This window comes from Calidris pugnax, unplaced genomic scaffold (genome assembly GCF_001431845.1).
Source record: "Calidris pugnax isolate Ruff unplaced genomic scaffold, ASM143184v1 scaffold18, whole genome shotgun sequence".
Classification (NCBI taxonomy): Eukaryota; Metazoa; Chordata; class Aves; order Charadriiformes; family Scolopacidae; genus Calidris; species Calidris pugnax.
Genome location: NW_015090812.1, coordinates 20,274,958 through 20,291,228, shown reverse-complemented (window position 1 = coordinate 20,291,228; position 16,271 = coordinate 20,274,958). Strand labels below are relative to the sequence as shown.

Here is a 16,271-nt window from a genome sequence, read left to right as displayed (position 1 = left end):
TAAAAGAACAAGGATTAGACTCAGAAGAGAACTGCTTGCTAACCAAGTACTGTACAAACAAAAGTTCTTTACTCCAATATATTTTAGGGGCCTCCAGGTCCTCAGGGTCCCATTGGCTATCCAGGTCCTCGTGGTGTAAAGGTAAGATTTAATTACTGAATTCCTCCCCCTGCCCCTTTTTGAATATATGCATGTGGGTAATTCTTTATATTACTTCTTTAGGGAGCTGATGGCGTCCGTGGTCTCAAAGGATCCAAAGGTGAAAAGGTAAATCTGACTGCATTTAATTCCTTTCCCTTTTTCTGTTCCTTATTTCACTGCAACATCTTCTGTCTCCTTCACTGCGTTGTGTTTTCTCTTGCAGCAGTGGGTTTATTTTTGACTTAGCCTAAGGATGTACCAAGCCCAATTCATAAACCAGTGACCTCCATGGCTATTTGCACTGGTACAAAGTTAATATAAAACCTTCAGTTATTAGAATAGTTTTGGATTCTCTTCACACCACTTTAAGTAATTTCTCTCTAAGGTGCTCTTAAGTAGATATGAGACATCCCCTTTCTTTAGACATCCCCTCTCTGGTTAATACATACTGTAGTGGATACTGAGAAGCTTGTGCCTCAGAGATATTTGTGGTGATAATAGTATTATTGCATCTGTTTTGATGGTGCTGTAGGCTAGATTTTGTAATATTTGTGTACAGGCTCTGGTGGCTATTGTGTATATATTTTTAGATATTTCTAAAGCAGAAGATGCAGTATTGCCAAACCCCCTTGATTTCAGCACTAGAAATCTGTCTTTCAGGCTCAGATGCCAAGAGCTGCTGTACGTTTTCAGGCTTTCCTAAACCACAGTTTGTTTAGTCTGTGTACTCATTTTAGAGTTGCTCATTAAATCTAAGACAGAAAAGAATGTGATTAATACCTGTGGAGACTGGATGGTTCAAAAAAACAGATTTTCTTGTGCTTTGTTAATATCCAACTAGGATAAAATACAAGGCTCACATATAAATAAGCTTAATGTGTGTATATATGCTACGTGTGCATATATATGTGTATCAATGAATAATGATTAGGGTAATTTCCACAATATTTTGGTATTCCTAAAAATTAATCTCACAGTTGCGATAAGACACTTAACTTTAATGAATACCTCTAAGGGTTACACAGAGATATTTGATAGGTTGTCCTCATAGTGCTTTAAAGGTCTGTTACACTGTCCTTTTTTTAATGAAATTATTCAGGTGCCATTACATGGAGGAAAGCACTGTAAGAGACAGAAATAAACAAATTGATCATTCACGAAAGACTTCGTAGATCTGGAATGATCTCAGGGATATCAGAGGAGGTCCATCTCTGTACTGAACAGTAAATGTGACTAAAAGCCTTAGCTATTTTATTTTTTGTTAACAGCAGCAGAAGAAAGAGAGCATTCAGCTCTCTCCTACATGGAATAAAATAAACTTCTTGTAAATCTCAATAGCTGGATCCTCACTGTGAAGAAGAGTTTCAGTTCATTTGGCAGGCATTTGGTCAGTAGTTGGCACGTGGTCAGTCCTTGCTGATATGTTGCAAAGTGTTCTTATATAATTATTACTGTCCATGGCCATAACTGAGAAACATTTACAACTAAAGGTTTTTTGCATGTATTCTGCACTCAACTATTTTCACCTCTCTCTAAATTTTAAAAAAGATCACATAGAAATTTTAATTTATGCAATATAAGATGATCATATAAAGCTTAGTTCCACCTTTTAGAAAGCATGGGAAACCTGCTTTTAGAATGGGTTTTAGTGTATTTTTTTCAATGAATTACCATGAGTCACCTCATTGGTTTTTTACATGAACACGTACTACTGAGAAATTATATTTGCCTACTTGATTTTTTTTAAATTTTAATGTCTCCTCATTAGATGTAGAGTATGACTACTTCTTCTTTTAGGTTATGAACATTAATATATGTCTTTTTTTTTTTAAAATGTCACAACCTGCCTTTTTTTTTTTTATTCCTTTCATGATACTATTAAGACTAAAAAAAAAATTAATTAAAAGGGAGGTTCTGCTATCAAAAAGAATAACATTGAATCATTTTTTAGTTAATTGAATCCTTATTAAAAAGAGTGATAATCAGGACTAGCTTAAGAGATAAGAAAGGACTTTACAGGATAATTCATAATAAAACAGAAGAATTATATTATCTCTACACAGACTTTAAACAGCTTAATAAGCTGCTATTAGACTCTTTCAAACTAAAAAGTCATTTTGTATAGTGCCCTGATGTACTTTATCTCAGTATTAGATTTCCTGGTCTCTGAATTTCTCACTTTATCTATGCAAATTATTTTATTCTATAGTGAATACATTTTCTTATTCTGTCTGCAGAAAATAACCAAACAACTCTCTATTACTAAAAGTCATTACATGCATTTTTGCCTTTTTTAGGGTGAAGATGGTTTTCCAGGATTTAAAGGGGACATGGGCCTTAAAGGTGACCGGGTAAGCATTTATTCATAGCCCATATGTTCTTCAAAACTTTCAGTGATAATTATTATGAAAGGATCACTGAAATGAACAAATAAATTTAAACTAAAAATAAAATAAAAGCTAGTAGCTTTAATTATTTCTATTGCCTGTGCATGCACAAATTTGAGCCATAGGTTTGGTTCTTGTGAATCAACAATGGCACACTTATAAAGAGGAGGAGAACATCTGTCCTGGATATCCTTTTCACTAAGCTGCTTTCTAGGCAATCTCCTTTTCCAGATTCCAAGATCTCCAGTATCTGCCTGAGGAAAATCAGTCTATCCAGGATAAAGATGTTTCCATTCCAACCTAGCATCTTGCCAAAATGCTGGGTTTTGACCCCAATGGGCACTTACTTCCTTTCATAGGAAGTGTTGTGGAGTTTCTAAAAAAACTTCTCATAAGAGGCTCCTGACCTATGTCTGTAGTCTGTATACATAAATAACTGTGAAGGTGGTATCCACATAAGTACTTAGATACAGACATTTTGCTTTCTGTGGATTTTCAGAGTGCCTTCACAAGAATTTAGGGAAGGAAGAATAAGAATATGCAGTTTCCAAATGCAGCTTCTTCAGACAAGAGACTGGGCTCTTACACTTGTGAAATTAATATTCAATGCCTAATTTATATGTATTTGCATTTATATAATGAACATAAGCAATGGTACTTTCCTAATTGGAAATTGGACAAAGCTCCAGGCAACCTGATGTAATTGAAGATATCCTTTTGCATTGCAGGAGGGTTGGACTAGATGACCTTTAAAGGTCCCTTCCAACCCAAACCATTCTATGATTCTATTATTCTAATCTCTATTTAAATTTACTGAAAACCATTTTCAAGGAATTGTAAGTAGTCTGTGTAATATTTGCATAAAGGCAATTGTTCCATATTTATAAGGTGGTATATTTTAGGGAGAAGTTGGTCAGCCAGGTCCCCGAGGAGAAGATGGTCCAGAAGGTCCAAAAGGTCGAGCAGGTCCATCTGGGGACCCAGGTGCTGCTGGTCCAGCTGGGGAAAAGGTTAGTAGCCAGATACCAACATAAATATATCATTGCCTCATAACAGAGATGGAGCCCATGATCTTCATCACTAAAAAGCAACCTCCAGACACTACTACAGCAGATCACTGGAGTGCACATTTGAACAAGTCTTAGGAATCATTATTTTGTAAGTATAAGAAAGGCATCGTAAGACTTCATCAGCATCTAAGGCAGCTAAATTCTTACCCCAAATTGCATACAGTGCATGCCAGCTAAGGAAAATATGATGCAAAGAAAATAATTGGGCACAAAGGAGAATAAAGGTGCTCCTGGAGAGTGAATTAATATCCATATCATATGGTAACAAATTATCACATGAAGATTGTTTTAAACAGAAAACATATCCTGAATAAAAATCAAAAATAAGACTGGCAAAAGTGAAAGGGGCTGCTAAAAGGGAGGACTGAAAGAAAGATAGTGATATGAAATACATGAAAAAACAAGCACAAAGATAAGTACAAATCTCTGTAGAATCCTGACCTCAACAAAAAATACGTGAGATTGATATAGTGGAGGAAGGAAGACTGAGGAATGTGTGTGAGGGTACCATATTTCACTGGATGAGAGCATCAGAAAAGAAAGATGATTTCAGCAGTGACATTTTGTATAATTTGGAAAGAATGATAAAATAAAACAAAAACGATGGTTCCAAAATTTGTATACTGTATTGCACAAAAGTGAGAAGATGCTGGAGAAAATATTTTCCTTTAAATTTTTTGGTAACTGTGGCTTTAAAGCTAGTTCTTTCTTGGGCACAATGTGCATTTTACATTTCTAACTTTCCCTGTCTTTAAAATAGGAACAGTTAGTATTTCCCAGCAACATCGCATCTGACATCATGATTAATTATTTTGTCTGCCTTTTTATCTATATACAGTCTTTGAAAGTATACCCTGAAATCTTAATACATATGTGGTACTACTGAAAAGGTAACAAGGTTCACAACTAAGAGTTTTGCCAGGAAGAAAAGATGTATTCAGCAAACTTGGTAACAAACTCTCTTTTCATTAGAAGTTGCTACTTTTTTCAAGTATGTTATTAGAATTTCAGAAAGAAGTTAGGGATATAATTTGAGCCTGTCATTCATAAACCCTTAGAAAAGTATATATCCAAAAACTCAGTTCACTCATTACAAAAAAAAATTATTTTCCTGTTTACATAACTGTTGGGAAATATTTATGAATTTATGTTCTCCACAATTTTGCAAGATATGTCACCAGCTAGTAGGTCTTTTAATTGACCCATTAGGATCAACTAGGAACCAAAGAACATATAAAAAAAAGAAAATCAGAACTATTCTCCTACATGAATGCAAGCTAAGTTCACACCAGAAAGCCAGTTTTGACTAGATCAGCAAAACAATCAGGTATAATAAGAGTCATATTATCTTCACCTACAATATATTTGCATTCTCCAGAAAGAACTGTATGTTTCATGGCAACAGTTGTCCCATTACCTTGTCCTGCCTATGACTTAATTTTATGCAAAGGTGCTACTCTTCCATAGTAAAGAAAGTACCAGAGTAGTCTCATATTTTCTACATGAACTGAACCTGTGATAAGAAAACTTTCTCAAATAAGTCTCAGGTTGGATTTGCTTAGTAAAGAAAATGACAAATATAGTGCCAAAAAAATGAGGAACATGTCAGAAAAGAGCTTATAATCAAAAAAACCATCTATATCCACACTCAAAACATAGGCAACTGGCTTTGCTTAATCCTAAAATAAGGGACAAAACTTTCAATGAATTTGGCAAGAGTCTGATGCACTGTCATGCTGCAAATCTTTTCAATCATTGTAATACATGCAGCTTGTTTCAGTGTGGCACATAACTGGCAGCATTATAATTATTTTCATAAATTAAAGAATTCTTCTTCAATAATTTCACAGCGAGACACATGCACTTACATGAATAGGATAATACACAACATTTTTATTCATGTGCTACGTTTTTTAAGAATAGACATATTTATTTTGGCAAATTTCCTTTCACATAGAGGTGTCTCCTTCCTTTTTTTCATTACCTAAGATTACTGCAGTGTACCATATTATCTCACATAATTGTATCTTTTCCATTCAGATCTTCTCCAAAATGTCTGGAATATAGACTGTGTTTAGAATAGGCAAATAGGCAAATTTTTCCCAGAGCTCCCAAAGGCTGAAAGTGCTTTCCCTTGCCTTTGAAAGTGGCAAACCATCACTCATCCTCTAGAGGTCTGAAGACACCAACTCAATGGGATAAGGTGCTATATTTCATTTCTAGGAATGGTTAATATCAGTGTTGATCAGCCTTCTCATCCTGTTGTCCTTTCTGACAAGGTAGTAATATTTGTTGACAAATCTATTGTCAGCAAATAGTCAGTGGCGTATGATTTATCATAGTCTCATACAGTTTAGAACTATTCAAGCAGAAAGTTGATTCCTGAAATGCCTATTCCTGAAAAATCTGTGGAAAACAAAACAGCCATCACCCAGCATAAATTTGAAAGGATTTCTCTCACTTAAACCTATTAACACTCTGATTACTTAGGGACTATTAATAGTTTAATGACCTCAGCCCCACATCACTACACAGCAATTTGTGGTGAAAAAAAAAAAAAAAAAAAAAAACACGGAGATCTGGAGGTACGGGCTCTGAAATGCCTATTCCTGAAAAATCTGTGGAAAACAAAACAGCCATCACCCAGCATAAATTTGAAAGGATTTCTCTCACTTAAACCTATTAACACTCTGATTACTTAGGGACTATTAATAGTTTAATGACCTCAGCCCCACATCACTACACAGCAATTTGTGGGGAAAAAAAAAAAAAAAAAAAGAAGACACTGAGGTACTGGAGGTACTGGCTTTGATAAACTCATTCATTGGAGTGGGACTTTTATTTAAGTTTGGAGGACTAAGTCCATTAGTGATTAATAGTTAAAATGAGAAATTTATTTAATTGAATATTATATATTCCATGAAGTATTGTCACTCTAAGTTGTGGAAAAAATATTTTCTGTAGAAGTTCTCTGAACCACTAAGGAGGATAAAATAAATGTAACACTGCCTTCTTATTGTAGGGTAAGCTTGGTGTACCTGGATTGCCAGGATATCCAGGAAGACAAGGTCCAAAGGTGAGCTGTAAATAAACTGTATATCTTGTGCTTTGACATTATCCACAATGGCAGTTATTTTATTTGCCTGTTAGAGGAAGTGGGGTGTGGGCATCAAAGCAAAGACCATTTTTCACATTTTCTTTCTTGACAATCATGTTCTGAATCAAAATCTTTAAAAATATTGGATCACTAAGGCAGGCTCTTTAAGAAGCACTATCTTTTCTCATCTTAATTCTACTGCCTTCAAACCATTGCCATCTTCTAATTAATTGTGGTTTTGTGGGACCATCAGACTGGCATGCATTAAACAATTTGAAAATGAAACAACTGCTAATAGGCTTGAAAGAGAATGAGCACTATATTGACCACTAAATGGAGGTTGACAGTGATGGGAATTTTCCGTTTGGTACAAACATTCCATTTGTGTTGTTACTGTTTCTTCCATAGAATAAGCCATATTTCTTTGAAGGATATAATTTACAGTTTTCATCCTGTTTTCCTTTCCATTAAGACATACATGACAAAATCCAACCCTTAGTTGATATCCTTCAGCTATCTTTTATGTTCTGATTGCAATAGAAAACCATATAGGTGGCTTCTGGTTTAATTGAAGGCCTATATTTTTAAAACATTTTAATGAAACATATTTTTAAAAAGGTCATCCTAATGCAGCTTTAGGAAATGGGCACGCTAAATTAATTGCAAATTCTTTTCTGAGATTAGCAAGAAAGAAAAAATGGAATAAAAACATAATTCCACAAACATTATTCCACAAACATTTCCAAGTGTAGAGGAAGCCATTAGGGAGACATTGCATCTCCAGACTATCTCAAAGATGAGTCATCTAGAGAAATATCACAAGTAAAAGAATCTGTTACCCCTTCTACACAACTGAACAGTTAACCTGCAGTAAAATCATCAACTTTGCTCTACTTTGGGATCTATTTTTATTTTCAAATTTGAAATTATGATTTTTTGGAAGATATGCAACTTCCTGGCTGGATAAGCAAAGTGTTTTTCTGACTCTGGCCTATACTTTGGCCCTTTTCAATCAAGTGAAGAATGAAAGAGGAAGAATTCTTATTCATTGAAAACTGTGTTGGTGAAAAATATCAAAACCATCTATGCAAAGTATTCATGAAAAATACTCACCATGAGAGACATGGGGTTTTGCTTCTGTTTCTTAACACAAATGTCTGAGATTTCAGTCTCTCTTTTGGTTCTCCTTTAGAACTGTCTTTTGAAAAGTCTAAGATCAAAGAGGTTTTACCCGATTCAGTTCTAAATACAAAAATGAGGTAACACTTCAAATAAAAGTTGATTGATTCTTTTTTCAGCAAAGACTTGATCAAGAATTTCATTTCATTAAATTTTTATCACACTAAAATTGACAATAGTTCTCAACTTGAATTCACTGTTTGCTTTCCTAATTTGTCACTTAAACTTCCAAGGAAGACTTCTGACAGCTACAGTAGATCAGCTCAGTAGAGACTTGTGCTGAACCTTAGCCACAGTCCAATTCAAATTAACATCAGGGAGAAACTAAAAAAGAAGCAGCAGAAAAACATATTTGCTGTGTAAAGCAAATAAGAAATCTTGTCCCAGTATTTTCAAGAAGGTTCACGCTGTTTTTTCTGTTGTTACTTACTTGCTTTTCATTATTTTTCCTCTGAGAATTGGTCTTAGAGTACTGCCATTATCTGATAATTTTCACTGTATTCTTCTCTTCTGTCCAGTCCCTTTTGATTAACACAATTGCAAAAAGTACTGTATACATATTTACAACCAAGTCATGCCTGTTAATGCCCAATCATTGGAATTTTTTTTGTCTTCTGGCCTTTTAATTATAAAGAACAAGCTTGAGTTTTGCAGAGTAGAATTTTCATGGTTTTATTCACAGCTTAAGTTCTAACTGATGAAGAATTAAAAAGAAAGAAAGAAAGGAAGAAAAATCTTTTCCTTTTCTCACACCAGTGAATATCAGTCAGGTTTTCATTAGCATTAATGTCAGTAAAGTTGTACTGCACCTAAGTCATTAATGGATAATTGGAATGATTGCGTGATACAAGATTCATTAAAAGGAAAATGTAAGTAAGAAAAAGAGAAAAAAGGAAAAAAATACTTATTGGTGTTTCAAAGAAAAGAACCAAGAAATTCTATTCTAAGATTTTGTTATATGCGTTTTATTTGCCACTAAAATACCAATAGCAAGCTGCCCAGATATAGGTGCATTATCACAGCAGAGGGTCTAGCCAGTAGTCCTAGCGGCTGACCAAACCAAACACTGCTTTGATTTTCATCTCCAGTCACTTAAAAGTATATTTAATCAAGTCTATCATCTCTTTGACCCACAATTCCTTTATGACAAATTAACACCTTGGCAAGTAACATCTCTGCTGTCCCGCTGGACCTGTATACCAGAAATAAAGAAAAAGTACTGTTCAGATTTCACTGGGCAGCTAGCAGAAGGAAAAGGGAGGAAAAAGGAGAAGCAGGAAAAATGCCTGGAAGTACTTCTTTTATATAGAATCAAGTCAGATATCTTCCCATAAATTCTACTTATGAGACAAGCATATAAGTACATCTACAAATTGCATGTATCAGTTACATGAAACTGGCCAGTGGTCGGTTTACAGTGAATAAAGACGTGAAGTAATTTACAGCTCAGTAAAGTGAATAGAGGACCACTGTTCAGATGTGGCGACACCTTATATTTGTTTTGAATGAAGTTATTTTGTAAAAGAATTATTATACTGTGAGGCAACAATGCCTTGTTTGTTCCTCTCCATTATGATACAGTTATTTCTAGTGGGCTGTTACTGGTAATTTCTTTCCTACTGCTAAAAATGTTTTTTTAATGACTACCTTATTGTCTAATACGATGACAAATAATGTCTATTCTATACATTGATTTTTTTTTGAATGCGTTCTGGACTTGAGGTGTTATGGTAAGTTAATTTACAGCTATTCATCAGAGCTTTCATACTTGTAAGTTTGACGTGTACAATGTACATGACCTTGGCGGTGTTCTTTACATACAGATTAAATGTTGGGTGTACTACTGTTTTGCTATTGATATCCTCTGATATTTGCATTGATTTCTTATCTAGGGCTCAACTGGATTCCCAGGATTTCCAGGTGCCAACGGAGAGAAAGGTGCAAGGGTATGATAATTCATGTTTGCATGACAATAATTTTTGGAACTCAGTGCTATGGGAAATCACTGAAAGCTAAGGACATGAGCTACTGTCTAAAGAACTACAAAAACAGGCTTTTTACACTTAAGATGAACCTCTACAGTTATGTAAAACAGGGCATACTGAGACAGTACTTCTCATTCTTTAAGGTATTAATCTAAATTTAGAGGAGCTCGGACACTTTCTCACTGCATATGCTATCACAATTGTATATTTGAAAAAGAGAAAAGAAATCGCCTTTATTGAAGCATCTTTTTTGACAGTATAGCTGAGTGAGTTGGGAAAGACTATTTTTCTGTATCCCATGAATTATCCTGCTACCATGCAATCTACTCTCAAGGAAATTCAACTTGTATTTCATAAGTACTCTGATTTGCCACAAGCTTTTTTATAGGCTGCGCCTTGAAAATGCAAAATATATCAGACAAGATGAATAACATGTACTATTACATATATTAAAAAATAGATATAAAATGATAGCTTTTGTGGCTTTGTTTAATTGAAGCAGGTGAGGGAAAATCTGTTATGAATATTCTTCTAATTGTAAAATGAAATGCAGGTTCAGAAAAAAGGTCATTGTGCTGTTGTCTCTGAAGCTCAATTGAACATAGCAGAAGATGTTAGAAAAATGATGAAATTAGGAGGATGAGTCGGAATTCATAGATGAAAACTTAAAGTCAAACTGAAGTAATGTATATCGTTACTTCAAGCAGAAATTCATTATTTTAATAATTAATCTATTAAATCCAATTGCATTTGTGTTGCTTATGTATGGTTTAACTTGTTCTTGTATTATTTTAGCTAAGATAAAGATACATTGTTGTGGACAGACACCAGCAATAAAGCAATGTTCACTTCATCCTTGTTGGAAAAATGAGACATGACTGCTAATGAAGTTATCAAATTGAAAAAACCCAAGCAAAATGATAACATCAAAGAGCAGACTTAAAATTATGAAAATCTAATTATATTGATCTATTATTATGCTTTCGTAAAGTTTTCAATTCAGCTAGGATACTAACCACATAATTAATACCCTCAAACTACATGCATACTTAAGTATTACACTGTTCATCAGTGAGACAATAGCTGCTGGTTTTGTAATGTAAATCACAATTATTATTGATCTTGCCTAAAGTGATATCATTGTGGTTTATGCTGCCACACACACTGGTACTAGGAACCCTGTGAAGTTCACAAGCTGTGTAACAACACATAATTTTTATTTTGATAAGTGAAATAAAGTCAATATTAGAAAACCCTCAAGAACAAGAAAACAGCTGTGTGCATTTGATTGGTTTCCAATAAAAACAAGCTTTATTGGAACATCTGCTGATTTTCTGTTGCTGTTGTATTTACCTCAGATCTAGAAAGTACCAGTCATCAGGTTTCTTTTTCTACCTGAAGAAAACTCGATTGTATTTTAAGCGTCTTTGCATTAGAGTACACATTAATACTAATGCCAAGCCTAAAGAAAGAAATCTGTTGAGTATGATTAGGAAATATATTGAAGCAAAAAATTAAGTGCTAGTGTTCTGTATCTCTGTGCAAGTGTGCGGAATCCTGGTAGGTATTACAGTCCCAATTTCTGTAACAAAAAAAGAGAGGCTTGCCCATTCTTTTGTCTGTTAACCTGTGGAACTGTCCATGGGAACCTGGGAACTTTGTCTTCAAAGCTGTTACTACATGGGAAATGATGCCAAGTCCTTTGGACTACGGCAGAAGGACTCTGCTTGTTGTGTGCCATCTTCACTGCTATTTTAAGGTAGTTTAAAATGTTCTAATGCCTATGACAGAATCTGACTCTGAGGCAAATTTAGCACATTTAGCTTTAAGTCCCACTAAACTCAGAAAGATAATAAATTTTATCAAGGACCACAACTCTGTAAATTGAAATGCAGAGTAGATACTTAAAGGTAAAATAACATTTAAACCTAAGGGAGTTGCACTCTGCTCCCACTTCGGTAAAAAAAAAAAAAAAACACGCTACTTTATCTCACAAATACATTAACTGCTAAGATGATTTTTGTGAACCTTTCTCTACAGGGCTTACATGGCAAACCAGGCCCCAGAGGACAGCGAGGACCAACAGTATGTACTTTTGCTTTGCAATTTAGAGGCTTTCCTATATTAATTGCCTGCACTATACTGTGAAGAATTATTTTAATTTGATTATAGTATCCAGTGATTATCCTCAAGTGCATCTGTGTTAAATTGACAGGGTCCAAGAGGCTCAAGAGGTCCTAGAGGTCCCACTGGCAAACCAGGTCCAAAGGTAATTGTCAAGCATGCTGTAAAGATTGGCTGCAAGCTGTTTCTTATAAATAAAATAGAAGCCTAATCTTTGAACATATTGTCTTTCCTTTCTAGGGTACTGCAGGCAATGATGGTCCTCCTGGCCCACCAGGTGAAAGGGTATGTGAAAGCTATGTTATTTTTCCCACTATATAGGACTGTGATTTCAGGGTGGGTTTTATTTTTAGTTCTCCCTCTCATGTCTCTGCCCTTCTTCAACCAGAACAACCAGAACTAACAAAACCTCAATTCCAATGATGCCTTTCACAAAGTTACGAATGGGGCAGCTGAAGTTTGCTGAAAACTTCTTACATCTGTAGCTCAGTTTTCTATAAATAGGACACAGAGAATACATACACACTTTGTATTATATCCATGCACTTCATATATATACATGGAAATTATAGTTTTACATTTATGCTTTTAAAAATGTCCCATTTACTGCTGCGTACTGATTGTTTATGGGATTTACAAATCACTCAAGCCATCTCCAGAAACTTCTTTGTTGAAGCAGCTGATATTTTTGTTCTGATCAGCTAAGAATTCCCTTCAACCTACTTTCTGCGTGCTAGAGAAATCCTATTGTGCTTGCTAAAATAAAATTTTCTGCTTGCTATTATATTGCCAATCAATACAGAAATCCAATATGAAGTCAGCCCATTACACAGCAGTATATAGAAAAACAATATTAATAAATCAGATTTGTAATAGCAGCACTGGAAAAACAACTCAGTTTAAGTGGACATGCTCTCTGCTAAAGTATTTTTGCAAAGCTTAAGAACAAACTTTTTTTGTTTTAACTCATATTTTATTAAAATACTAACCTTTTTCATGTAGAGAATCTGTAAATCCTTTCCCAGTACCCACCCCCAAGTCCCAGTAATCTCCAGAAGTTCTGCTGCTCAGGAGGGAGTTCTTTGTGCTCCATAATGTTTCCCACTGCTCCATAATGTTGCTTTGTTACACTATTTCCTTGCTGAATACATACACATTTGGTGTAACAATACTGGCAGAACATCAGGAAACTGTTTTCGCTAGAATGACTAAGCAAACCGGAAAAGGAAAAAGGCAATAGGATCAGACCACATGGTTTGATTGAGTTGATTACTGAGATAACAACAACCATAAAACTATAACAAAAGCGTGGCATGAATGTGTTCTAGAAATCTCAAGTTTTCAGTTTGTGTGTTTTCAGAAAATGATTAAGGTTAATTTGGTTTGGTTTATCCCTAGCAGTTGCAAGTAGAGTTTTAATGAACATCTTTCTGCTACACAAATGTAAAGAAATGCACATACCTGCATGTCTAATTTTTCTGCTTAACAAAAGGATTCCTTTCCTTTTGACTGAAATCCATTAAATCATATGCCAAAAAAATAATACCAAGTACACTGGAAACAGAAGTTTTAGTTTACTAAAAACCTTTCATACTCATCACTTTAGGTCTTTCATTCCTGAAACAGAATATTATTACTTAACTGTCCAAAAGACTGGTTAGCGGAGCAGGATGGTAGTTCTTGCAGTAATGAGGAGCAGCAGGACAGACAGAAGGAAAGTTGAGGACTGGAGGACTAGACTGTAGCCAGTACATAGCTCCACACTCCAAGGGAGGCTGCAGTAAGATCATAGAATCATAGAATGGTTTGGGTTGGAGGGGAATTTAAAGATCATCTGGTTCCAACCTCTCTGCCATGGGCAGGGACACCTCCCACTAGAGCAGCTGAAAGTACCTCTATATCTAGTAAAAGACAATGTACCAAGTGGAGCAACAGGAATAAGCGGAAAGTTTGGGTGCAACAGGAATGAGAGAGACACAGGGACAGGAAGCTGAGACTTAAGAGAGGAATGAGTTAACTAGGATGCTGAATGTAAAAAACTAGGCATAGTTCAAGAAAGGGAGGAGGAATATCAGAGGCGGGCTACCAGAAGGTGAATAGCAGAGCCTCATGATGGAGGAGTTTGCTGACAGCTCCAAGAGATTATGAGGAAGAAAAGCTGTAGGGGGACTGAAAACAATGAGCAGATCAATCCAAGATGAAGCATCCCTGGAGAGAAACTGATTAGATCAAAGAGATGAAGAATCGCAGAGCACCACATCTCACATTACTTGTGTAACACAAGTGTGAGGTATCTATTTGCTTCCCAATAGGGGTGAATTTCAGCCAAAGAATAACACTGTCATTTCTACTCCACTGAGGCAACTTCAGGTACCAGACATGTAAACATTAAATAGTCTGGCCTGTGTAGCTACTGTTGAAATGAAATGTAATGACAAAAAAAGAAAATGTAATTTTGATAACATGCTGTTAGCATTCTAGTGCTTGTTCTCACATAATCCATCAGTCCAGTGATTTGAAATTTGCAAGCCATATTGTGGATAAAAAAAATGCAAATCTTCTTTCCTTAAAAAGCCTCAAAATATGAGGATCAAAGTACAGTGCAAATTTATGAGAAAGGTGCAACTAACGGTACAACTTTGAGTTCATAGACTTATAGAATGGTTTAGGTTGGAAGGGACCTTAAAGATCATCTAGTTCCAGCCCCCTGCCATGGGCAGGGACACCTCCCACTAGACCAGGTTGCTCAAGCTCCCATCCAGCCTGGTCTTGAACACCTCCAGGGATGGGGCATCCACAGCTTCTCTGGGCAACCTGTTCCAGTGTCTCACCAACCTCACAGTAAAGAATTTCTTCCTAATATCTAATCTAAATCTCCCCTTTTTCAGTTTAAAACTGTTACCCCTCATCCTATTGCTGCACTCCCCGATAGAGTCCTTCCCCATCTTTCCTGTAGGCTCCCCCTTTAAGTACTGGAAGGCTGCTATAAGGTCTCCCCAGAGCATTCTCTTCTCTAGGCTGAACCCCTGCACTATGGAGCATATTTGTGTGTTATGGAGGTTTCGGAAAGAGCCTTACACCTGTTTTGGAACAGAAAATAAAAATGATGGATAGTGCAGTGAGATCACAAAGTTTCTTTCCTTTACCTGGCACTACTTAGTTGACTGAGATTTAGTGTTACAGTATAATCAAAGTCTGCCCTCGAATAAGGTTCACATAAGGGCAAACTCTCCCAGGTGGGACTCAAGGGATCCTTTCCCACAGCTACATTCACACACTGCTTCACCTCCTGCAGGAGGCAGCCATGCTCTGGAAGTGAGCCTGGGCTCTAATGAATGAGGCTTATGGAATATACTGTGCTTTATCAGAGGAGCAAAAGGGTAGCATAATTTGGGAGATGTGGCCTTTTGCTTCAATTCTTTTGCATCAAGCTTCAAACCAACATTTCTCACATAAGACAGCTGATGTATTCGCAAAAGCAAACATCATACAGCAAGTAGAATAGGATAAAGGCTTGCACTATATGAGTAGGGTACACGGCTGTGCTGTGGGACCACCGTAGAATAAATAAGGTTTTTCAGGTTGCTACGCTTAACACACTAAAAAATAAACAGGAAAAAATATTTTAATAAGCTGACATAGTCCCTTTCAGCATATCGGCAATAAATTTTAAAAGCTGGCCTCCTTTTTGTCTGATGACAGCTTTGTAGTCATGTAAGCTAGTACTTTGCATAAATATCTATGTGTATAGATGAATGTGTACATACATGTATGTACACATGTATATGTATACACTTGTACATATACATACACAATGCACTAACTCACGTAATCATCTTAAAATTTGTAAAATCATGCTGTATGAAAGTTTTCTCTCTCCATATATATGTGTATATACAAAAGTCTCTAAATAAAATGTTCATGCATCATGGATTTTTTTCAGCTATCTCAACTATTTTTCATGATAGCAAGAATCTTGTATCTAGTCTTTGGTAACTCTGGAAGGCTTGCACTATTTGGACATTTGCACTGTTGTACTGGCTTGAAGTATTGTCAGAGTGTAATAACTGCTGAAGACACATGTTGGACTCCAAGTTAAAAGGACCACCACACAATTAATTTCCATGTTTTATGCAACACTGAAAACAATGTTTCTTACTCACAAATGATGCCTACTTTATTGTGCACAGTTTCAGGGGTCAGACACAGACATACTTTATTTAAGTAGCTTTTCTTTTTTTCTTGCTACATTCTTTCACAGGCAGTATTGCTTTCAGGAAATCCACCC

The 16,271-nt window shown here is 35.7% G+C and overlaps 1 protein-coding gene across 2 annotated transcripts in view; it reads left to right on the top strand.

Moving 5' to 3' along the window:
• The window catches only part of COL11A1 (collagen, type XI, alpha 1), a 158,718-nt gene that overhangs the window by 82,472 nt on the left and 59,975 nt on the right, over positions 1–16,271 (top strand). For both annotated transcript variants that reach the window (XM_014939348.1, XM_014939347.1), the window contains 9 exons: positions 88–141; positions 223–267; positions 2,439–2,492; positions 3,431–3,538; positions 6,621–6,674; positions 9,767–9,820; positions 11,900–11,944; positions 12,075–12,128; positions 12,224–12,268. In XM_014939348.1, the coding sequence (XP_014794834.1) occupies positions 88–141; positions 223–267; positions 2,439–2,492; positions 3,431–3,538; positions 6,621–6,674; positions 9,767–9,820; positions 11,900–11,944; positions 12,075–12,128; positions 12,224–12,268 (513 nt within the window). The remainder of the gene's footprint in view (positions 1–87; positions 142–222; positions 268–2,438; positions 2,493–3,430; positions 3,539–6,620; positions 6,675–9,766; positions 9,821–11,899; positions 11,945–12,074; positions 12,129–12,223; positions 12,269–16,271) is intronic.